This window comes from Athene noctua, chromosome 1 (genome assembly GCF_965140245.1).
Source record: "Athene noctua chromosome 1, bAthNoc1.hap1.1, whole genome shotgun sequence".
Lineage (NCBI taxonomy): Eukaryota > Metazoa > Chordata > Aves > Strigiformes > Strigidae > Athene > Athene noctua.
In genome coordinates, this window is record NC_134037.1 from 18,627,930 (window position 1) to 18,654,205 (window position 26,276).

General features: G+C 39.4%; 1 protein-coding gene across 7 annotated transcripts in view; it reads right to left on the minus strand.

Annotated features, from left to right (window-relative positions):
• ASAP2 (ArfGAP with SH3 domain, ankyrin repeat and PH domain 2) overlaps positions 1-25,976 on the minus strand; it is a 92,892-nt gene extending 66,916 nt beyond the window's left edge. For 2 of the 7 annotated variants that reach the window (XM_074895670.1, XM_074895665.1), the window contains exons 1-2: positions 25,568-25,975; positions 2,539-2,611 (exon numbers count right to left, since the gene is read on the minus strand). In XM_074895670.1, the coding sequence (XP_074751771.1) occupies positions 2,539-2,611; positions 25,568-25,693 (199 nt within the window). In that variant the 5' untranslated portion in view covers positions 25,694-25,975. Of the gene's footprint in view, positions 1-2,538; positions 2,612-14,567; positions 14,798-24,593; positions 24,662-25,567 lie in introns of those variants that run through there. The other 5 variants (XM_074895669.1, XM_074895664.1, XM_074895666.1 and 2 more) reach the window with 4 other exon arrangements.
• Positions 25,977-26,276: the final 300 nt, after the last annotated feature.

A 26,276-nucleotide genomic window follows, 5' to 3' on the forward strand; every position in this document is an offset into this window, starting at 1 on the left:
AGCCTGTCTGTTCACCTACCTATTTGGAGAGCTATTCAAGAACTTTATTTCTCAAGTAGCCACAAAATTCCTCTAACTTCCAATATATGAAACTAAAACTCTGTGGAGTAGTGGTATAATATTGTGTAATTACACTGTCATAATGTACATGCAGAACTGAAGTCACACAAACAGCATTAATAAGTTTTTACCCTGAGTGCTTGAATTTGCAGCCTGTAAAAATTATTTTTTAAACTGAATGGCTATATGCAAACTCTATGCAAACTAAATCCTAGCACTGAACTCTACTTCCTTTTCCACAGCATCAACAGCAGGGGCTGAGCACTTAAGAAACTTTTTGCTGCTTGAGCTGTAAGATGATGTAAGGATGTTCAACTATGTGTGATGTACACACACCTGGACAAACTTTGAACCAACTGGCACAGACAGCAAAACACAGGATCTGGCAGGTTGCAACTCCTCTAACTCACACAGCTACCCAGTAACGTGAAATATTTCCATACTGCTTTCTGTATTCTTACTGCTTTCTGCATCCAGCTTAGCATACTTGAACCCAGGTGAGGGCGGAGGACATACTGCAAAAAGAGAAAGCTGCCACTGCATGAAAAGAAGGTGAAAAGGCTGCTACCATTAATTGTTGTAGTTAGATGTGCAATCAGTGTCTGAACCATACTGACTTTTTACCTTAGGAAACAAGAGCTTTCTATTCCATACAGTACACCCAAGAGTTTTCTATTCCCCAGCATCCTAGGGACCACTCTTCTGGATCTATGCACCAGATTAAACAAAGCCAACAAAACCAGCAGCTCAGCAGCAGTTCTGAGACACTTCTCAGAATGCTGATGGTAGTTATTGCAGCAATACTATTAGCTGAGCTGGTATTCCACAACTGCTTCTGAAGAACAGAAAACTATTTTTTCCATGGAACCCTCAAAAATACTCTCCCTGCCCTATGGTTTCTTCCTGATGGATTTTAGAAGTTTCTCTACAAACAAAAGGTTTGGAATATAAAAAAAAAAAAAAAGAAAGAAAAAAAAAAAAAGAAATCTGAGCCAGGTTTGTTTGAGAGTTTAGAGGCTTTTTTAAGTAAGAAACTAAATTATATACAAGTCGGAGTCTGTATCTAATCTTTCTAAATTCACACATTAAAAAAGAAAGCCAAAACATGTATACTTAATACTCAGGGAATCTATATTAAAAATCCAGTAACTGTGTTCTTATGAGTGCAGGGCCACATATTTTGCTTTGTCAAAAGAAACCCCAAGGGCTGGCAAGGGGCTGGGTTAGTGATATTTCTGCTGGTAGAAGAGAAATGCCTCCAAACCTTTATTGTCAAGATTGGGCAGCATGAATTTAAAAATTAGGCAAGGTACTGATTTTATGCAAAAAATGTAGTGATTTGCTACAATGCTCTAACAAGTACACTCTGATTATGAGGCATAGTCAAGCACTCAAAAATAAAAAAAAAAACAAACCACCACCAAAAAAACAGAAGAAAGGGTGCCACGTAAATATGTAACAGGTAACACAATTCCAGATTAATCTTAAACTGGACACTTCACTATCTAAAGATAACATCTTCATTATGCTAGGCAAGAAGGAACTTCCTTCCAATCAGCTGATAAGAATTACACCACAACAGCAGTTCTTGTTATAACCTTGTATCTAAACACCAACATGCCCACAAGTTCTGTCAGATATTGGTGGCTCTACAAGGTCACCAAGTCTACCTATACTGCATATAATATAGGGTTTGTTACCTATAATTTCTATGAACTGCAAAGCGAGAACAAAAGCCAACAAAATGCTGTTTCTGATTCACAAAATTCTGCTGATCCACAAAAACAAAAGCTTCAGATATTTTTTCAAAGAAGATAAACTCACAAAACACCATGAGATTGGCACCATATATAAACGTGCGCAGCAATAGTTCTTCGTATTTTTACCAGCATTTTAAGTTAAATACCTGGCTTTGTGCATCATGACAATAAAAACTGCAGCTCATCAGCTCTCTCTTGTCATGAAGTTCTCAACATACATAACTGGAAGCCACCAGGAAGGGTGAGTTTCACAAAGCAGTAGAGCTAATGTAGCTTATTGTTGCCAGAGAGTAATTTCACCACTCCCATGCCCTCAGCTCTCAATGATACATATGCCTTACCATTTCAGGTGCTCATCTAATCCCAGCTAAGTTGATTTCACCATATATGCAGCTTTATATGTGCTAAAAATCTCATCCAGGGATCTGACAAGCACCAGGTGTGGCAGAAGGAGCAGGTAGCCCAGATCTGGTGGAAAGAGGAGAGCATGGCTTCCTCACTTGGTAGGTGCGTTCAGCTAGGTAGGTTCAGCTACCTCACAAAATTTCATCCTTACTGAGCTGATGATTAAGCACCTAGTTCAAGACTGCTTTTTAAAATGTACACTTTTCTCTGCTCGGAGTTACCCATATAACTCTTTTTGTTAAGTAAAATAGACTGACTGTTTAAATCCTCCAGTTTCACCAGTATAAACTGCCAGGAATTATTATGTACTTACCCAGACCAGATATGTTTATGGCTTTGACTGATTTCTTCATTTTATAGAGAACAGTGCGGTCAACATCCAGAGCCTAAAACAAAAGAGAAAAATTAAATGTGAAATACTGGATTGTTCTCTGGTAAACTTGTGCCCTGGAAACTTTCTGTAATTATAACACTACTATGTTAGTTAACTTTATTTCTGTAATTAAATTACTTGCCAGTTGCTCCCAACCCCATTCATACAACGTATTCTGTCCCCTTGTCCACAAAATACATCTTCCCTCTTTTGCTGGTGACCATCACCACGTATACCCAGCACCATCTAAAATGAAACTATTTACACAGTACCTTCTTCCTATGTTCAATTATTAAAGAAGATTAAAACAGTTTCAGCCTATTGTATGTTCTGACACTGCTGAAGAAAAAAGCAATATCACTTCCCCAGGCAGAATACTAAAAATGGAATTTAATTTCAGTTTTCCCAGATAATTTAATCAATAGCACTCCCAACCATAGGAACTTTCTCGATGCTATGCTGAGCAAAATAAATTGCATATCTTTCAAACATCTTTCACACATTTTATCACTAGGCAAAACTTTCAACAACACAACATAAAATTCAAGTTTAAATCCTGTCCAGAATACTCAAGCACTTATAACCCATTTGTTTCAAAGAAAGAAGTAGAAGCAGGCAACCATTTTGCTTACTGAAATGAAATATGGGCAGACCCAAAAAGGTACAATTGTTCCCAAATGGAGAAGCAGAATCATGGTTATACGAAAGAAAAAACCTTTGTGAAACTGCAAGAAAATTTGAGTTCCAGAGATGGTGATGTCTTTAGACCCCACGGATGAACAATACTAAACACTACAAATAATATTACACCGAGCTGTTTAGCATGATACATGCTAAAAAAAAAAACCAAACAAAAGGCACCAAATCCATCCCAGTTTTCATTCAAAATATTTCAGTGAATTGCAGCAGCTACACATCTGACCTACCATTGTTTTATTGTTAATAATTTGTGTAAGAGTAAACGATGCAGAAAAGTCAGTCCCTAGGACCCTCTATCCAATTATTTTAGCATACTCAATGCAAAAAGAAGTATTACCCTACATATTTATGGGAGCATTCTTAAATTAATCCATTCAGACCACAAATAGCTGGGCAAAATCTTTGCAGCATTCCATGAAAACCAACAGATTTAGATGTTGCCTTAATGTTAACATTGTAGTGTCATGGTACTGCTACAACCTTTGAAAGTTTTACCACCAGTATCTTTATAGTTCACATCTGAAACATATTAGCAGGAGAAGTGTTGAGGCCTTTTCACCTGGAATTCTGGAGTACAGAGGAAGTGAAAAAAGAGCCTAAGAAAGCCCACAAAAGTCACACACAGCTCTATTCACCCTCTTCAGCAATCTGAATTACATCCACTATAACAAACCTGTACACAGTGTGATCTCAAAGGTCAGTGTGATCTCACCTGTCTGGATGGGAGTACACGAAGTAAACTCCTTTATTGTGTATTCGGTGATTTCTAAAAATAACGTCAGAAAAGCACCATCTGATCAGCTGACTACAGAGGAATGATAATTTCATTGATGACTTCATCAAAGGGCAATTACCCTCCTGGAGACAAAGTGAAAGAATGTCTCCAAGTACAGGCATTACAAATAACAGTCCAAAGGGAAGGCTGACAGCCAGAGACTAAAAAGTTATAGATTCAGTTCCCAGCTAAATCTCAGATTTGTGTATGCAGTTGATAAATTATTTAATTTCTGCACCTTAATTTGGGGGAGGAGGAGAAGAAAAGAAAGAACACAATACTTCTTAAAAAAAAAAAAAAAGTATTGGAAAGATAAACGCATTGCATGAATTATGGACCACCCACACTACTGTGGTCAGGGATCCAGACTGACCTGTGGACTCATAAAATCTTCTGGTCTGTGACTGCCTCAGTCAGAAAGCACAGACTCTCAGTAAGGAAAAAAACTTCCAATTCCTCTTCCTCAACCAAAATCATCATTTTGGTTTGCAACTTCTCTCAACCAACTCCCACTTTCACTGGGATTAGGCAGTAGAAGAGCAAGCCTATAAGGCACAGCATAGCCAGGGTCCAACAGAAATGATAACTAATGCCCCTAACACACCCGTGACGACAATTCAACCATCTAATTATCTCAGCCAGCCAGTCCACATAAAAATTCCAAACAAGGATGACAGGAATAAAAAAGCCCCACAGACAGTACTGAGGTCACCAGAACAAGCAAAACCTAAAGCCCTTATGTGGTGAAAATGTACCAGACTGCCAGGTCAGGCTTCCTTGGGTCACCCCTTCTCCTGCCTGCCTCTTCAGCTGCAGCACTACAAGTGCTGTGGGTGTGTCGTAAACCACAGGAGAGAAGCGATCAGTGTTTCAAATGATGCAAGGGAAATAAAACATTTATTTTTCAGTTGGGTCAACTTTCCAAGTCTGTCGATCTGGCAGCCCTCTGATACAACACAATCTAACGGAAGAGACAATGGGAAAAACAGGAATGAGTAGGACGACCAACATATGCAGGTGCTCTTACTGAAGAATCCTCCAGGGACATTTCTGAACAAGAATCCAGTAGCTGTGTGAGTGTGGTGTGTGATTTTACTAATGCTATTATCTTTACCATGTACATTTATTTTTAAATCTTTAGCATTACATTAGTCTCAACATTTATTCACATATTTATTCACCGCAACAGAACAGGCTTTGTAAATTCAGGTTGTCTGGAAACTGCTACCACATTTTTATGGTGATAGAACAATGCTGAAACATCCAAGGAACCCATATGACTGATGCAGGCTAAATACCACCTTAACTAACACTGATTTTGCTAGTTGAGGACTTGGCTCAACTTCTGTTCGCGTAGATGACCCACTCCAAACCCATGAAAAACAGAGAAAATTATCCCAGTAGCAAAGTATCCTCCCTTTGTATCAAGGCGACATGGACTCAACTTGATATTTCTTCCCTTTCCCAGTAAAAAAGAAAAAACAAAAAAGTCGAGAATCGAAGTAATTTGTGGCAGTCGCTACTCTATGGAACTGTATTTGCATATAAAACCTAAAAGAATACTGTAATTAGCAAACTTAACAAGCTGTCACAAAAATAAACTATGCCCCATTCTTTAAATACGTGAGTGTTTTATTGTTGATTCAATTCATTAATGTGATTAATGAGAATGGGAAGAAATTCAACAGTGCAGACTGCAAAGCTGTGTATCCAAGGGAAAAATACATATATGAACTGGGAGATCAGTCAGAAAAAACTAAGGAGACTAAAGCGGTTTATAAGAAAAGGAGAGTAAAATCTGTTTTTTCCCAGATGATTGAAGAAATCACCACAGGGTGCCAAAGTGATATAGCCATGAAAAACAAAAATGTGAAGATGCAGGAGATCTCCTTCCACCAAAGACAAGGAAACAAACAAATAAAGGTCACTGAATACTACATACTCTTTGAAATGCAAAAAAAAAGTGTAGGTCCAAAATGTTGGTCTTGACAGTTTACATGTCTCTCTGAACCACTGAATTTTTGACTGATAAACACTTACAGAAAAATTACATGCACAGAATGCAAGGCAATGTAGGTGTTGCTTTCATCCACCAGTATGTGAAGTATGGAATGGAATAAAAAGTCTTTCTTGAACTGCACTGGTTTTGTAATTAGATTACTGCGAATAAACTGTAGCAAACTTAAAATCAGCTAGCTCAAACAGATAGCTAGAGGGAATTGGAATGTGCCCATTACATACATATAAATAAATAAAAAGCACAAACCGCTTAAATAATTTCTTAAAATTAAAAATCACAAAATGTAGGAAGAACAGGCTGTCTTCTTGAAATGACCCCATCACCCAAGGGTGTTTGGGCTATTATCTAGGCAACTAATGAGCGATATGATGTGGTTTGAATAATACGGCACGGGTTGCCTATACCTTGTGCTTGTTCAGTTACCCTGACAGACAGGCTGTAGCCTTCTCCCTCCTGTGGAAAGGGTGCTATCTAAATTACTTAGTCATGGTAACAAAGAGGAAAAAGGGATAAACTACAGGGATAGGGATAAAGCCTAAGCTACAAAATAATGCTAGCATAAGAACAGCTGGAGTAAAAGCTGTACCTGAACAAACTTCAACTAGGAATCGGGAAAAACAAAACCAATTCTGGAAAGCTTTCCAAACAGGAGATAAACGGTAATAGGTATCTAGCCATTTTAGGAAAGACCTGAATAAATTTACGAAAGATTGTGTTGTGGTAAGAAACTAGACTTGCTCCTGTAGGAGGTTTCTTCTAGTCTTCCATTCCTTTATGAAACCTTTCGATAATGCTGCATTTAAGAGTGGCTACGTATGCCTACAGAGGAATGGACAAAATACTGAAAAACTCTGTATCTTTAATACTGTATTTTATCTTGCTTATAGACCAAAAAATGGAGAGGGGGACTTTGTCTTTGTTTAATTGAAAGACATCAGTGCTTATTCATACCTAGTGTTTCAAAAGAGTCATTTCAGCATAAAACTTGAAAATGTCAGCTCTTTACTATTGTTCTTCATATTTTCTCATCCTTTGTCCAAATCTTAGCCCTTAGAAATCAGTTAAAATAAAGCTATAGCTTTATTATACTTTGAATTTCTAACTCTGTATTTGTTTCATAAATATACACATGCTACACCAATGCACACACACATTCCAAAATGCTCACCTCCCCTAATTCAACTGCTTTGTGCATTATCAGTACCATGTCAGCAGCAGCAAAACTTAAAATGGCTGCTGAAGTTGCATATTCTAACATTTCTTTTTACCCACTTAAAATGCTCAGTAAACTTCTGTACCAGAAGTGACCATGTAATTCATATGGTGGGATCATTTTGTCCTCTCATGTAATGCTTCTACTTTTGACTCAAAATATTCTACAGCAAGACTGTTTATTTTGGCATGTGTTTATTTCAGCACAAAGTAGCCAAAGAAGCCATATAAACAATTTTCATAGTCCCACTTTCTACTGATGAGTGCTCAAGACTTCCCTCTTGTTAAAAACAGTAAATATAGCCTTGACTTAGCAAAAAAAAACCAAAACCAAATTCTATACAGTACATCAGAAAGGAATCTACATTATTGTAGAAGCGGTGCTATGCAGCGTGAACTGAAACATAAACTCAAAAGTGACCTTCTTGAGCATGCCTTTGTCAGTGCAATATTTTTCCGAACATTATTTATGTCTTCTGTTCATTTGCTTTTATGGAAATTCCAGTGTTCATCTTGTGAAACCATTTTTAAGGTAAATTACTTTGTACATCAGTATCTATGCGGTGTTGATAGAGCACATCTAGAGATCATAAAGATCACTTGTTTCACAAGTCTAAAACAAATATGCTATGATCAGCCTGGTATTGATCTTGTTCTCCTGACATGAATTTCAAGGCTTCTAAATAAATGGCAATATTGGATTAAAATACATGAATGTTAGGAAGTTTATTATCAAACCTGGTGCTCATATCAGTATTCTTCAAGATGCATAGCTAACCTCACTTAAAATGTCCTAGAAACATGATTTAGTTTGAAAACTGTTTCACCTTACAACCTAAGGATACACAGTGAAAATTATTACAAAAGGTGTCTATTTGCTACATTTGAAAAATCTGTAATTTTTCATTTTTCTTGCTGTATCTTCAACTAATTTATCTCTCTGTGCAGTTATCACGCATGATCATATACAGCACAAAAACACTAACCCTAAAGTTACCTGCAATATCTGAGTTTTTAAAAAACTGTAGTGTCATGTTGTTTTTTTCCTACCAAGTTAAGGCTAACATTTTACCCCCATCACAACATTTTACCCTCTGGACACACTGCAAATGCTATTCAGTAATAGAAGCATTAGGTAACTGGGATGCCACAGGCTGAAAATGTCAAAATTACAATAATGAAGAAAATGCATTTCTGAGCCCATATAGAGTGTAGAAGCAGCAATTCAAATCATTACCCAAACTATTTTTAAATTCTATATGCCTGATGAGAATTTAGCAACAAAAACATCTGTAATAAGTATACTAGGGAGGGGGACAAGCATACCAAATAAACAGAAGAAAACACAGCTTTTAAAATGAGCACTAGAGAGAGGACTCAACAACCAGTGATCAGTAACAAAGCTTTTTTCCTCATGTAGGAACAAGGTCCAGTTTCACTTGCCAAAGGCCAATTTCCATTTTAACTGCTTCAAAGCTTTCTACTCTGAACAATAAAATGTGCCGAGTAATTAGAACCAAACTCATCTTACCAGGAAGAAATCAGTCCGAGAATACCAAAACTTCCTGAAATGTTATTTTACATCCTACTTTTATGCCACAATCTGCCCTGACACTTTAAAAAAAAGAAAAAAAAAAAAAGAAAAAAAAAGATGTTCAGGTCCATTTCACATTGCCTAGAAAGATTTAAGCCCACTGGGAAATACAATGTTCAGACATTTCATCACTGCTTCCCCGAACTAAAAGAACATCAAAAATAGCATCAGTCCAAAAAATGTTATTGTCTAAACAGATCTGTGCAATATACAGGCTTCTTTCTTCTGAAAGGGGTATTCATTCAAATTAACAAATATATTTTAATAAATATATTTTAATATATTTCAAGAACAAAAATTTAATGTATTATTAGCTCTTTTCAGTGAAGTGAGGGTAAACAAACTGTTCTATTTTTATCATATTTAACTGGGGGAGGAAAAAAAGCAGGAAGGCAGAAACACTGAATTTAACGTCCCAAAGATGATTTTGGCACCTTTTACAGAACCAAAGGGTAGGGGGAAAAACAGGACAGTAGCAGCATAAATGAAGAGTCCCCAGGCTCTAGCAGTTAGATGTTCATTAAACATCTTTTGTATCAAGCTTACAGCATAAGTCTGGGTCTTTATCAATGGTGCAAGTGTCCTTACACCAGTGTCTTGTTTCTTTGTAGCCCAGAAAATAATTATTTATCTGCAGGAGAACAGAAAAAAAGCCCCACTGGGTCAGATCAACGCTCCACTTAACCCAATATCCTCCACTGGTAGTGGCCAACAGCAGATGTTTAGGGCAGTATGTAAAGCACGTACACATCCTTCCCCAGGATAATCTCCCAGTTTCCAGCAATCACTTTAAAAAGAAAAGACTGAGACACTCTCAACCAGAAACCCTACAGAGCCCAACAGGCTATTCTCAAGAGAAATAAGAAACCTAAGATTTCTAACTCTAGACAAGGGAAAGAAAAAAACTAAACTTGACTTTTCGCAGCTCATTGTGCCTTCATGACTGCATGACAGCCTACTGTGGGAAGTAGTGAGGGAGGAAGGGGAAGGAGGCAGCCATCATCTTCGGTCTGTTTTTTATTTAAAACAGTGAAAGTCTCTAATACATTCCTTTCTTCTTACCCACTGCAGCTTCATTTTAGAAAGGCTAAAATTAACTATTTCACATTTTTGGTTATCTGGATGGGGTTTTTTTCTGAAAGTATTCACAGAACTGGATGTGAATTTGTGAAAAGTCTTAAGGTAATCAATTTAAAAAAAAAAAAAAAAAAGAAAGAAAGAGTCCATTAGAACAACAACAAAAATGCTTGGAAGTATTGCTAAACCAGTAAGCAAATTTTGGGAAAGAAATCCTCAAGTCATTTGAAAAATAATCCTGGAGACAGGAACCTATGTGTTCTTCCCCATACTGCACATCTAACTGACAAAGATACAAATAAAACATTAACATACTGAACTTAGATCTAATATAAACAATTATCTTAATCATTATATGTTTAAAACAAAATCTAATCTCACTCTAAATTTTAGCAACTTGCACTAAAATATCGGGCTACTCAGTAGCCATAAATCCTTCTGTACTTCACCCATCCCAGTATTTCAGAGTAATTAATAATGCCAGAGGCTGCTACAGATGCTGAACACAAATAGGAACATCCTTCCCCAAAACAAAAGGACACAGAAAGAAACTTGGTCAGTAGGGAAAAGAGAAGTGATCAAATAATTACTGTAGAGACACCAGTGCAAGAATCAGCTCTTGTGCCTTACCAGACTGGTCTTGGTTAAAAAGTAACAATAGCAAATTTTGAATACTCGTACCCAGCAAGCACAATTGTTTGGCCTTTCTGGTGTATCTTTACAGGCAATCTGATACTTACTGTAATTAATCCTCTCTGACTCAAAAGATCAGAGATATCCATGGACATTCTATCTCAGTTTGTTATTTATCTGTTTGAAAGGACCTGTTTACACAGCTAGCCTCAATTCATTTTTATGTTAGAGGGTGGTAAAAAACTTCCTAAATTATGTTATCCCCCTCCAAAATCTTCCTTCCATTCTCTTATTGTTATTTCATTTCCTCCCTCTGTGTATTAGTTTCTTACCTAAATCCTCTCCAGTTTCTTTCCACTGATCACCTGGCACATTCAGGGAGGGACTGATACAAAGGACAGAAAAAAACCTCACAGGCATAGTCTGAGGCAAGGCATTCTAGCCTCTGAACGTATCATAGAAGAAAAGTAATTTTTAAAACTTTCCTTTTGAATAATTACTTTATTTGGAGTGTGCATGTGAAAAAGTGTTCCAAAACATTATACCCAACAGTAGCTATGGCAGTTAATTTGTATAAATAAGCTCTTAGGGGTGAGCCCAGTCTACTTAAGAGACTGTTAAGGTACAAAGACAGACATGCAATAAAAAGGACGGGGTTTATGGCAGAACTGTTTCTGCAAAGTTGCTTTGCACAAAAGCATTATTTCTCCAGTATCTGGGTTTGTGGTTCTTGTGGGCCCAATGCCAAGTCAATCTGTTTGAACAAGCCCTGGTCTATCTGGCAGAAAAATGTAGTAAACATTTCAGCTCTAGACTATTGTGCATACAGCTAAAGCTGTGCGTGTTGGAAAGAGGTAATACCACTGCTTTGGAAATTAATACTTGTAAGGAAAACGTAAGTCTGTTGCAAAGGTAAAAGATGGGAAAATTTGAAACTGCTGTATGTTGTACACAAAAACCACACCAGCATGCTGACTTCAGATTTTATTAAAACAAAGCGATGCCTAAAAATCAGAATTCTCTAACAAACCACCTCTATCAGCAAAGAGAAATCCCAAATCAGAGGTTCTGAGCTGACAAACTGTTACATCATTAACACAAGTCACTACATGATACTGCTGCATGTTGAGCAAAAAAGGTGCTGTAGCTGTGTATTAATCATTCAATTTCCACATGCTTCCCTCGCTGCATGAAGTTGGAAATGCAACAGATACTTGAACAGGGGGCAGACACCAGGCATTTTTGTATAATAAAACCTCTTGCCTAAGACAAAAGAACGGAGGCCACTTATGTCAAATATTTCTCCGGAACACATCCACCTCCTGCATTAACCAACTTTTATACTGAGAAATGTATTTTCCTTCTTCTTTCATAATTTCACCACCAACATTGCAGCTATCTGCTTTCAAAGACCACATAACTGGACTTTAAATACAGATTTCGTAAGCAATGCAATACACTTGATGCACTTACTCTTTATAGTGGCTCATTTTTAAACATGTAAATAAAACTCCCTTATTTATTATTTAATTGTTTTTTATTTTTTTCAATTGCACTAGCCAGTTCCTGATATCATAACTATTTATTTAGTATTACATGCTTCAACTTCCTATGATATATCATTATGTAAAACAAAGTAACATATATAAGAAGATAAAGTTCCAATGATAACTGTCTCAAACAGCCAAGTAAACTTTGCTATCCCTTCACCAGTGTCAAAATTCTCCGGTCCTCAGCCTTGCAAGAGACTTTTCTCTAGGATGTTTTTGCATTTCTGTCTGCTGTCAGCATTCATCAAAGCCCTTCATGGTTTGGAGCCAGCTGTTGGAAGAAGCTGATCCTCATCCTGTATCACTCAACAATATTTACGATGAGCTGGGCTGATGGGATTTTCCTTTTGCAGATTTCTCAATTCAGTACTCTTTTCCCTAACATTAAATCCTTTTATATACAATCAGAGCCAACAAGAATTAATCTTTGCAGAACATAATGCCTTTTTATTCTGCACAAGACAAGCTTTCGGAATAGAGAATTTTTAGATATTTATGGGAGTAACCAACAAATGAAACGCTTTCCAGATACTCAAAAGTTCCCATATCAATACTCTAATTTGGTTTTACTAATCTTCAAACCCTCTACTTGAACCAGGCAGACATCCCAGTTGCAATCTCTATGAAATTATGAAGAACTAAATAGTAAGTTTTCCCTAGATATGATACATTTACCCTACATATGAAAACCTTTGTGGTGTGTGCACAGATGAACTGGATGCCATGACCCTCCTGATCCAGCACTCCTTTGACTTCTTTTTTAATATTCTTTACTTATTCAGTAATAATAGGGACCTGAAATTAAGCAAGAAAAGACTCTACAGCAATGTAGCACAATCAAACGTCAGTCTTAACAGGCTCCCGAGAACTTTTTAACATAAATAAATTTTAAAATCTGTATTATGAACATCTTCGGCAGACATGTATGAGGTGGCCATTCTGAAAGGGAATAAAACGCACACAAACTTTATCTAGTTCATGACACACCTGTAACTTTTAGGACACCACACTCCCACAACAAAGAATGGCAGGTAACTAGAGAGGACTCCAGAAGACACAAAGACAAATCACCTCAAATGTATCAAGTATTCCCAGGAAAACACTGAACCAACTGTCAAAATTAGGATAAGCACAGGTAAAGCTTAAAATCAGACATTACCTCTCTATTACCAGGGTAGTAATTTATGAAAGGCATCTACCTGTAATACTGGTGGCATATTAATTACTACAGCTTAGTTTTCTTCAGTGGGGAGTTGTTTCCTTTAACAATTTAATACATTTTATATAGTTAACCTTGCAGTTTCATTTGCCAGTTCTCACATGAAAGTCCAGTGTCAAATGATAAAACTCATTTTCTCTTGAAACACTGTAAAATTATTTGTGTTCTTAGTAGCTTCAGCCTGTGATTTTCACTCCAACCTCTCTATAATTCAGTATACCACCTTTGAAAATCTCTGCATGGTCTCTCAGTATTAATAATTTTTTTCACCATTAAAAAGTAACTGCATGATAGCATAATTAACAGCAGCTAATGCAAATATGATTAGCCAACTTATGGCAATCAAACATTTGATAACATCAATCTCTTCCTCTTTTAGTTAAATAGAAAAAAGAAATTGCACTGGTTTCATTTTGTTGATCCTTTGTCATGCTGTAGCTATCGATAAAGAGCTTGAGTTCTTGTTGTATAAATGCATAAACATAGTATTCTATGAATTTCTATTTGGGAATTTGTTTTTAAGTGAAAGAATGCATCCAAGTTGTCATATATTGTCATTCACTTTATGTGCCCAACTAGAGAAATCTCAAGACATATTACAGTCTTGAAAACAATGTTCTTAAATTCTGCTGGAATCTCAACAGCTTTAAGTATAACTAAAATTAACAGTTCAGGCACTCCTGTCTACTAAGAACACCGTCCTAGAAGTGAATTTTAAATCACAAGTATTAGTGTACCAAACAGTAGATATAAACACCCCTTTAGATCATATCTGATGTGAAAATAAAAGCTTTCACCCCAGGGTGACCTTTGCCAAAATAATTAGGGAGTTCACGTACATAGAAGATATTTATAAAACGGAGTAAACAGTAATTCCTTGTATCACTGGGCATTAGGAAGGTAAATTCATACACAGCTGCTACCTAAGACAAAGCACTGAACAACTTCTGCATTTAAAATTGAAGCCATTTAGAACAGAAAAGCAGATCCAGGCCTATCAGCACTTTTGTTGTGTTCTTAAAAGAGAAAGGAAACAGCTAATGAATCAACTGACAAGACAAACACCTGAATCTATTGTAACTAAGCATCATGTGTCCTTGCACCATCACCACATCCATACGGCTTGGGGGACAGGGAAGGCACTGGCAAACACCACCACTCCATCCCTATCATTGACTGAAAATACTTACATGAAAAGCTTGTCATCCACAACCAGAGCAGTTAAGCAACTCAAGAGAATGAACTAAGCAAAAGAATGAATGAAACCAAACAAAAAACAGCTTACAAAAGATTTACTACTTCGTTGCTTCTTCAATGATACTCTCTTCAGTGCAGCTAGCACCTAATCTACATGGAGCTCAAAGTGTAGGAGGACTCTGCTGGTATTTTTTCTGCTGTTGTGTAACATACACCTACAGTTCTGGAAAACAAACAAATGATTAAAACCATGTGCTTTGCAAGACTCTATACTGTGTGTTTTGCATGTGACAACAGAGATGGGGCTCTGTGTTTCCATGTGCTAAGGAAATTTCCACTCCTACTGCTATAGCCAAACAGTAATCCTGTTTGATTGAAGGGGCTTAACATGATTAGTAAATGCATTTGTTTCTAAGTTGAATTCCCTAGAATACAATCTAAGTTTCCTTGAAATTGCATATCCTAGGAAAGATATCTTTCACTAACAAAGAACAGAAACCATAAAACATGAGAAAATAATCCATATGAATGTTTACCTCACTTCACTATTTTTTTTTTCCCTTTCCTATATGCCTTCTAAATGTAGAACAAAGCTTTCAGGAACGTAAAAGTAATTAGTTCAGCTCTAATCACTTCAGCTGTTTTGATGTATCTACACACATACTTAGCATAATGCCTAGACAGAATTATAGATTTCAGACTAGAAGTACATTGATAATCTGATCTTTAATCAGAGATAGCCGAGGGGTCCACAAACAGCAGATGGTTCTGTACACCATACTGCTCCAAGACAATGAGGAGCAGAGTTCCAGCTTTCCCTCTCAATTCTCTATTTCTTCCTGGTTTAACAAGTCAGATGCTAGAATTTATACATTCATGTCAACTTTTACAGCCACCTCTTAAAGAATATACTCCAAAGAAATACTCTTTACTGCACAGTATGCCACCTCTATAGTAAATACTTTGTGAAATAGAGTTCACATATACAAAGAAGCAAATTTGTCAAATTCTGTCCGACACCTACTCACTTGAAAACAAAGCCTACTACTCAGTTGAGAAGTACTGAATCACACTATCCAAGACTATATCCTGCAAAACAGCATTGCTTATAAGAAGTCTATTCAGTTAAAGTGCTGTATCTCAGTTCCTCCATCAATAAATTCTCCCCCATAAGGCAAATTACTTTCTCTTTCCAAATAAAATTGAAATATATACAACAACTAACAAAGTCTGCATAATACTTAGTACAATGTCCCATTTTCTGGATATATAACATGCAGAACTCTTCTCCCACTCTCCTAAACTATAGAGTAGGATGTAGCTATGGTATCTCCATTATCCACTTCCCTCCATCACTATCCCTCCCCTATATCCCTGCCTGCCTCTTTACCATACCGATCCTTTTCACATTAGCCCTCCCTCTACATTGTCTGCCTGGTTTTTTCATCCTACTTCCTGCATAAACACTACCGCACTACCCCTTCCTTTGCAGTTCCTGTCAATCCTGATTCCTCTGAACTTCCTTAAACTTTTGATGGATTTCCGTATCCCCTCCTTAATGCTCTGCCTATGTGCCAGTTCCTGACCCTCTGCCCCTCATATGCCATCACAGTACTGCCTCTGGATGGCTCTCTCAACTCCCAGTTTGCCTTTAATTCAGCTGCATTTTCTTGCTTTTCACTTTTGACTGATCCTCATATTACCTTTTAGACATTTCTGCTATTACTTTGTGTCTCACTTTTTCTTGTGTTTCTATTTTTTGTTGGTTCCTAGCCAAATTTACTCTTCCATTTAAACCCTAAATTGATGTAAACCCTGTGAAAGAAGACTCGATTTAGTCCAAATGAAAGCAGCTAGTGGTCATTTTAATAAATGAATCTCATATCTAATATCAAAACTCTTCAAGCTTTTTCCTCTACCCCACTGAGAGTGACTACATATAGTAAACATTTTGCATATCGAAGAGCTTGAGCTTGGTCTAACAAACATGAGACTATGTGGGGAAAAGGCTAGGGAAAAAAGAGAAACAATCCTATCCTTAGTTTGCAATAAAGTCAATAGTTACAAACACCAAACTTCTGCTTGTCCCATAACTTGATCTACATTTTCCAGCTGTGCTTAAGGAAAAAATATAAATCTGTCTCAGCAAATGGAGCAAAGCAGAGATTTTAACTTTACAGGAAACCTGGGTGTGATCACCCTCTACAGCTTTACAGGTATGGTTTTCACTAATGCTATTTTTCCATAACAAATTGCCAGCAGAAATTGCAACAGTAAACAAGGAGCCACACAATTTCTCCTGATATGAAGTTCTTGCACATCTGACTATGCTACAACTTAAAAAATTAAAGCAAATGTGAAAGCACTGTCTTCTTGCATAGCAGTGGCAGCATTTACAGTATCTTTTGAAGCGCTTCTGAAGCAGGAAGGGGAAACTGGCTTCTTTGCTAGCCTGCCACTCATCCAGGGATTCTTGCAGTCTTTGAGTAAGAACATCTCTCCTCGGTTTAACAGTCATGGGCTGCATTTCTGCACCCATTGCACTCATTTTTACTAGCTGTAAATCCTTGCTTTTTTAACCCTTTGTGCTTAAATCAGAGATTACCCTAGTCTTCAGGAGATTTGTTAAGAATATTTGTTAATTACCATCCTAGTTCTTTCTGAATCCTGGGAAATAAGTTAACCAGCCCCAACAAACCGAGTGCTTTAAAGCTCGCAGCTGTTTATTGCTTTGCTTGCATGCATCTATATTTCTGCTACCCATTCTACCTTCTCCCACACTCTGAGCTCAAAAACTCCAGCAGAGCACTCATTTAGGTCTGGGAATACCTACTTTATCTCTAATAGTATTACATTTGAACTGCACATTATCCTTTCTTTTTCTCTTCACAACTCTATGTGCTTAAAAAGTGGTTTTGTTTTCTTTATTGCTTGCTGTCATTCCTAAAGAAACTTGACTTCTGCAAATTTTTTACCTTTACATATACTCTTTAATGCAAAACTTTCCTCTGACCATCTTGCTTTTTCTTTCCATTTCTGACAGGCTCTGCTCATTTGTGACATACTTCTTGGGGTGTTTCCAGTCTGCAGTTTTTCCCATCATTTTCCCCTTTCTCAGGGACACATGATCATTTTGTCATGGACATTCTTCATGCTTTAAACTCTTCAGTTTTGCTACCTCACCAGCTCTCAGTTTAATGACTTTTTCTCTAAATATAACTTTTTTGCTTGTTTTGCCTTGCTTTTTCTGTTGTTTTGCTTCTAGTATGCAATGAATTGAGCCCTGACCATTCAACAAACTCTTCACTTTTTCCAGTCTCATCCACAACATCCATTTAATTCCTGACTTTAAACAAGCAATTCTCACATTAGCTTCTCCTGCTTCTAGCTGTTTCCTTCTGTGAAAAGTCAGCATCTTGGCTTGTTGTCACAGATGCCCGACTATAACGTGGCTGAAATACAGCTCTTCTTTATTACTCTTGCACTCTTCCTCCATGTTTGCAGTGTTAGCAGACAGCCTGCTTTACCAGACTATAACCAACAAATTCTCTTAAACTGAAACCTGTCTACCATCAACGATGCAGATCTCTTCTGCATAGTATCTCTAAAATACAGTCTTTCACTCCAAACTAAGGTTTTTATGCATGATCTCATAATTTGGTTGTCAGCATTCTAGCCCTGACAAATACAGTCTTCCTCAGACACATCCACTCATGATACTAAACCTTTCAGTTCATCTTCTATGCAATGAATCCCCCTCCACACTTGTAACAGCACTATCCTTTGCAACAAATGTAAGACAGTGGTCTTTGATTTTAATACTTATCAGTAGGCAACACCAATCATCTCCTGTTCACACAAAGACTCTTCTCCCTCTGATCAGACTAACTCCAGTCACAAACACCCATTTGAGGTTTTTTTAATCACTCCTTTATATTTATACTTAGGTTTAAGTGTAAATATACACTTAACTTATACACCACAAACTCTTCTGAGATATACAGATCACTAAACATAGAACAGGAAAGGGGAGCAAGTATGGAAGATATCCCCACAGCTGGAGAAGCCACAGAAAGATTTCACCCAGAGAACATCTCTTCTTTCCTCTCTAGCAATTTCATAAAGAATGTAACACTTATTTAGAGCTAGTGAGGACTGAGGGCAAGTGAAGACTCTTGCCACTAGCCCATCTGTGAGAGACACCCCAGTTTAGCATGAAACCCCCTTGAGCCCCAGCCATGGCTTTAGTACCATGGACAGGGCTGGGCCAAGGCTGCTGCGGCGAGGGTAAGGCTAGGGAATCCACGGGGTACAGCAAAGCACCATAACCACTCACTGTAGCAAAGGAACTCCGAGAAATTAAGAGAGATAAGGAGATTGTCAACATCAAAAAAGTATACAAAATCTTGATACCCAACACAACAGAAAGAAGAGCTAATGTAAATAAGGCTAGGCCCAACTTTTCTGGAGCTTCAGGTGCAAAAGTTGCTTGTTTCTGGGGAAATGGGGCAGACAGATTGTGTGGACTGTTAGGAGTGAGGTTGAGAAACTGGGGTTTAGACAGGGAGTTTAGACAGGGAATGGTTGTATGTAATATATATATACACACAAACATATGGAGGTGTAAATTATAAAAAAATAAAATATTTAAGAGTTGAAGATTTAAGAACCACTACTCTAATGCATACAAATTAAACAAACAAACATTTCACTGTGGTTCAGCTACAAACACAGTACACTAGTCAGGTGCACCAAGTTTTCTTGGATTCTTCCACCTGTATTCATCAGTCATGTTCACTTGACATGTGGACTGTAAGCGCTTTGGAGCAGGGATTAGGCTTTTGATCTGTGACTGTGCAATGCCTTTCAGAACAGAGGCCTCATCTTTACCTAGCATTGCTCTATATTATGGTGCACACAGAACAACATGAAGATGAGAAGAAGCGGCAAAGGTGGGTTAACCCTAAGCAGAATTAGCCACTTTCCACATCTACTCTCTTTTAGCATCAGCATGAAGTACACTAAACCTAGAAAAGATGGTTCTGAGAAATGCAGTAACACTAAGGAAAAACCAAAAGACAAAAGTCACAGTTAGTAAAATACTTCGAAGTGTACATACTTTCCACTGATCCTCCTATAGGGAGTGGGGACATTTGGTAACAGGAAGCATATGCATCACTGGATGCACCAAGGTAAGGTACAGAGCAATCTATTTATATGGCTTGCAATTGTTTTAACTGACTGCACATTCCCTGTACTTTAAAGACTTAAGGTTTAAACTCTGTATTTTAAAATATGCACAAAGCTTCAGTTAAAAACCTACAACTTCCATTCTCTATATTCCCCTCAAAGAAAAAATTTCCCACACTCCCTTTGAAATCATCATGCCATTTGTGTCATAATGACTTTGCCAGAAACCTCTTTGGATGCTGATTACAGAGAATCACAATTCCAGAAGGGAAGCAGAGCACAAAAAAAAGTTTTAACCAACAACACATATTTATGGAACTGTATTTAGTAATGAGGTAAGAAAAGTGCACAAATACGTTCTACAAAAGAGTGTGTTATAGTGGGCAAAGATATATTTTATTAAAACAAAATACACAAATAGTAGTAAATTTCAAAAAATGCACTAGAGTATGTAACATTTCCTACTCCAAAAGTATATGAAAATATCTTCTTCACATAGCTTTCAAAAGCAAGTCATAGTCACATAGTATAAGAAGACAGAACTCCAGTCCTAAAGCCCTAACAAGAAATACATAATGAGGAAAGTATAAATTTTAACATACACGTGTATGCATGTATCCAGTCTCACATTTGCCCACCCTATCAAGCTGTTATTACCTCTTGTTTTCATTAGCTTTGCAGAACCAAAATGGAACAGAATTACAGAATTTCAATGTACAAGAAGGAATGAAATTCAGTAAGCATGAATCCCTTACACCTCTCCAAGCCAGCTGAAAACTGGGGGATTACCTTAGGTGTCAGGAAGTTGTTACTATTTCGGATACAAAAACTTCTGTTACAAGTAACAGCGAGGAAGGAAAGAATTTGATACTGGAATGAGAAATTACATGCTGCATTCCTAGGACTGGAAATTACTAAAAACAAAAAAACAGACTTTTAAACTGTAAAATAACAGAATCACTGAGGTACAATAATAATGGTATAGGATTTAAACAACAAAAGCAAGTAGAGAGCTGAAATTAGAAGATATGGCTTTAACATTAATTTAATAGACTTTACAGAAATTCCTGTAACAAACAAACAACTGTTTAAACAAACCCTAAACAATTAAAATCTATTTCTATCCAGAGAACTAAGACCATCTTTGGTACTACTATACTGCTTCTTTTGTCTGTTCTACATCTTTCCACCACACATTCATCCTCTCTACTTCTTACAACACATCCATCCCAGTAGCAAGTGCTACTATGCTGGGGAGGGTGTTCCAGTAACCTGCTAAACCTCACAATGTTTCCATTCTCCTCTCTTTATAGGGAAATCTGTACATGCAGTGAACTTTAAGTAGGTGGGGTAAACTTTGCACCTCAAGTCCTGATTTAGATGGAAGTGTCTTCAGCACATGAACGGTCTGCTACTCTGTTTCCACAGTAGCATGCACAACAGCCCCCTGCCATTCATTCTTGGTCCAGAAGTGCTGGACCATGATAAACAGGTAGAATAGAAATAAATAGGTAGGATTTTTATGGGCTTCAGTTCCAATCTTTATTGCAAAACTTAATCCATGCTTCACAACAAAAGTGACACACTTGGATTCTATTAATTAAATCACTCTATAAAATAATTTCTAAAAATCTTTAATGATCACAGCTATTAAGACCACTTTGCAGGCTCATTAGAGTTTAGGGAATATTTTATTTAATTTACAGCACATAAAAGAAAAGTGCACGTTCTAAGTAATAGCAGTACTAAAATCAGATTTTTAAGTGTTCATAGCTTAAGAATGGTCACAACATATTTTTAGATCCTGGGATCTTTAACAGAAACAGTCAGCTAAAAAGACTGCATTTGTCAGACGAGATTACTGATTTCAAGCAACCCCTCCCCCAATCATGTGACCATGCTCTGCACTCTATCAATTAAAACTTGTTTAATCTTAGTCACTATCATACATGCAAAGATTAAACAGTAACCTGTAAGGGCCTGTGACATACACTGCTCACTTGTAATTTTGTTTTAGCAGAAGCTAAAGAATCCCAACATTTTGCTAAACAACATCCTAATCCCAGAACAAAGCAGAAATTATATGATTCCTTTTCCTTTGAAATCATGTTGTGTTCCCTGAGCATGCCTTTCCTAATCCCTTTTCCAGTACTGAGAGCAAAGGATCAGATTCTCTTTCTCCAAGTGTTTGAATAGGCACCAGTTCCCAAACTGCAATGCAGGCACTTCTGGTGATCTCAAAGGCCATGATCTGGGGTCTGTAATTTGTGCATACAATCACATCAAACAGTAAAACAAAGTATTTTCAACTGATACTAAAAATCAATCACATTCTGTAAGTGACAGAGGTTCAGTTAATCCAAGTTCAGCAAACAATGATTTAAGGCAGTATCATTGCCCACATAGGCACATTTGTTAATTATACACTTAGAATTGTCCAACATCTTATTGACTTCCTCACTTAACAAGCCTTTTCCACTCCGTCACTGAAAGCAAGGCCTCATTAACAAAACTTCGAAGACACTGTTAGATACCTACTGAATTAACTAAGAGAATTACAAAACTGGTAGCCAGCAGTGTTAATGATAACTGCAAAAGACTTCCCCTTGGGATCTGGGGACAGGTATCTGTGTTTGCACAGAGCTGGGCTCAGGCTAACAAGTCACACTAGCCCCCACCTCCTTCCTGTGCTTTTGCATTGCCTCCCCCTCTGCTTCTGCTTCCAAGCGTCACAAGGCTTGGGACACTCAAGCTGGCTTCATGGAGGCAGTTCTATAGTCCATTCCAGAAGCAGATTTGCTGGGAAAAGCAGTTAAGAGACATCCTAAGTATCAGTATTAACCAGTTAATTCATTGATTTAATACATGCATACAGTATCCTGGAAAATTAAAACTTAACTGTCTTCAGTTAATATACTCTTACAGTCACTTGTTTATACAATATCAATGCATACACAAAGCCAGCAAGCACTCAGCACGGTTTCAACTTACCTATTAACTCTTCTGAGTAACACATTCCCTAAACCACATACAGCCAGGCTTCCTAGTTTTCAGAACTGTACTGTCTAGTGCAACCAAGCAGCACACGCTGGAAACTGATACTTCACAGTACTTGTGACACTCGAAATGCCCAGGTTCTTCGTACTACCTGCACATTTTTACATGCATTTTTTACTAAGTCTTAGTTCATAACATGCTGATGAACTAATTCTTGCCTAGCCTTTTAGAAAAAAGGTGCTGAGCACTGACTTCCCTATTACACAATTTATAGACAGCTTTTTATCAAAGGATCACATTTAACCTGAAAAACCAGGCATGTCATGCTGAAGGAACTGAGTATTTCCAAACCAAAGAAGTCTAAGTCTGGAAAAAGATTTCACAGGCTTGAAACTATGAAAATTTGTTTGTTGCTTTTGATAAATCACTAGGAAAAAATTCATTTCAACACATGCTTTAGGACAGCAGCACAAACAGGCAGCAACTGCTGATATTTTGCCAAAAGTGCAAAATAGATCAATACTATTAAGAACAACTATAGCCAGTGCAATCTCTCATCTCCTGCCCTGCAAACTTTAATTAGATATGTAAGACACTAGGCACATTCTTTACCATCATTATGATAAAAGATAATTTTTGTACCTAAGCTAGCAGTGTCTAATATCCAAAATATGCAGAGATACAAAGATTTAACACACTGATCAAGCTTCTTCAAAAATCAGCAGTGTATCAGAGATATGACACAAAACAAAATGCTAAGCAGACAAATAAGGAATCCACCATATTAAATTTTTTAATGCATATCATTCTTTGAATGTAAAAAAAAAAAAATATTTCAAGATGCATCTTCCTGAGGTGAATCTAAAAGACCTTAAGATATATGTCACAAATTTCATGCCATCATATAAATTTTGTATCATCAGACATGAAAATGAAAAACTAAAAACTTTTTAGCATGTTTTTTTCTGAGAAATAACATGACATTTTTGCAACCACACAGCTTTAGAAATTGAGGCTTAGATAAGGGCAAATTTGGGGAGACTTGTAATAAAGATCTCTAAATCTAACAAAACTGCTTTCGACCAAACACTTAGACTAACTTCGATTTTGTGTTAATCATTATTAAGCAGCTCTACCTTACAACTAAAATGATTCACTATTATGTTCTTTAAGGAGAAGTTTGATACAGAATTGTTGATTTTTAAGACTATCAGATTTATAAGGTATAATTAAATCCAGGCATTTAAGTGCAAGCTTGCAGGGAAGAAAATTACCTCAGGAACAAAACAGTAATTCCTTCTGTGCAGATTATTTTGAATTCAACTCCTTGCTTTAGTGGTTTTGGGAACTGGCAAAACAGGAAAATCTTGAAAAGGGTGTTTAAACACCTAACCTGGGTTTTGTTCACTTAAGACACGTTAATAATCCATCGCTAGTGGCAGTTCTTTTGTAAGAAGGGACATCAACTTACTGACATTCTTTTTGCTGAAGAGGCTCTTTTTAAAATATATGCTTACTGCCAAACAAATCAACTAAACACACACTGTAAGAACTGATGTAACAGGTAGATGGAGCAAATTAATCTTCATCACAAGCAAGATTCCCCCCACCCCCCCTCCTACAAGTTAGTTCAGAGAAGCTGCTAGAGGAATCAAGAAACACCGTCGCTTCTCTCATTTCATTGTGCGTATATGACTGGGACGTGGAATGTGCTCTCACTGTGTTCAGACCTGTCCCAGATTTCCCTCTGATTTGAAACAGGAGGGAAAAGAGTTTCTCTCTCCCCCCCCCCCGTGCTGGCAGCCACCCTCCGTGGTAGGAAGGGCTCTTACCATCAGCTTCAACAGCACGTTTCGAGTATCTTTTAAAAAGCAAACGAAACGGCTCTCTTCGCGAGACAAAAGCGCTCCCACGAAGTATCCGCAGCACAGGCTGTCCAAGAGGAGACAAACCAGAGGGAGCTCGGGCTCCCGCGCCCCGAGGGGAGGCTGAACCGGCGCCGCTTCGGGGGCGGCGTGTTCTCACCTCCCCGGGCAGGGCTGGCATCGCCCCACGACCCCGGAGAAGCGGTTCCTGAGGGAAGGCGACCCTAAAGCATATGCCCGAGGGGGGAAGGGTGTTTAAATTTCTAAGTGCGGGGACTGGAACCGAGATTAAATCCCACACGTGCCAGGAGTCAGGGAGACACACACACGGGGGAAAGCGCACTCCAACCTCCCGTAGCGCCAGGGCTGGCGGGGCCCAAGCCCCCCACGGCAGCTGGCGGGGCGGGCAGGAGGGGCTGCGGGGCCGAGGCGGTTCAGGTGTCACTGTGAAGGAAGGGGCAGAGCGGGGGAGGCCGGAGAGTTCAAGTCCCTCTCCAGGTAGGAGGACAGACGGGCGGCACCGACCGGCTCCGCGCTCCTCGGGCGCCAGGCGGAGAGGGAAAGGCGGGCTCGGGCTCCCCTGCCCCCGGGCTGAGGGAAGCGCGGGTGGGGGCGGCCGGCGCCCCTGCCCCGCCGAGCGCTGAGGGGCGAGCTCCGAGCGGGGAGGCGGGCGCAGGGCGAGCCCCGCGGGCCGGGGGGCCGCAGCGCCTCAGCCCTTCCCCCCTCTCCCTTTTCTTTCCCTTCTCCAGCCGGGCGAGCCCCATTTCCTCTCAGCGGCAGCCGAGGGCGCTCCTCGGGGCCGGGCGGGGAGAGGAGAGGGAGCGGCAGGAGCCAGCGCCGGTAGCGCCTTGTTCTCTGCTGCCGCCGCGGCGGGCAGCCAGGCCGGAGGGGGCTGCGCAGCCCGCTCCCCGCCCCGCCGCGCCTCCCCTCCCGGCGCTCACCTCCTCGATGGCCGCCACCGTGTTCCTGCACTGGGCCATCCGGGTGGTGAAGTTGGAGGCGGTAGGTGACTTGTAATCCTCATTGGTCTCGGACACGAATTCCGACACGGAGATCTGGTCCGGCATGGCGGGGCGGGGATGAGTGGGGCGAGGGGAGGGGAGAGGGGAGGGGGGGAAAGCAGGCGGCTCCGGGGGGAGGGGAGGGCCGGGGGGGGCTCCCCCCTCACATCGCTCGGCAACCGGCGGCGGCAGCGCCCTCCTCGCAGCCCCGCCGTCTGGAGCGGTGTTGTTCCTCCGTCGCCACACAAGGAAATTCCCCGCACCCACACTCCTCCTCCTCCTCCCCGCGCGGTCACGCAGCACCGGGGGCCGGGCACACGCCCAGCGGCGAGCGGGGAGAAGGCGGCGGCGGCGGGAGCTGCCTCCACACCCCGCCCTCTCTCGCTTTCTCCCTCGCACAGACGCGCGCACACACACAGAGGGCGGAGGCGGGCCGAGGCGCGGCCGCAGGACACCCCCCCTCAGTCTCCGCAAGCCCGGAGGGGACCTATCGCCACGGGCTCGCCCCCCGGCGCCCGCCCTGAGAAGATGGCGGCCCCCTCCCTCCCGAGCCCCGCCGGGGAGAGAGGAGCGGGCGGGGAAGAGCGCGGCTCTAACGGCAGGCACCGGCTGGGTAATCCCAGGGACAGGCAGGACAAATCCAGCCGTG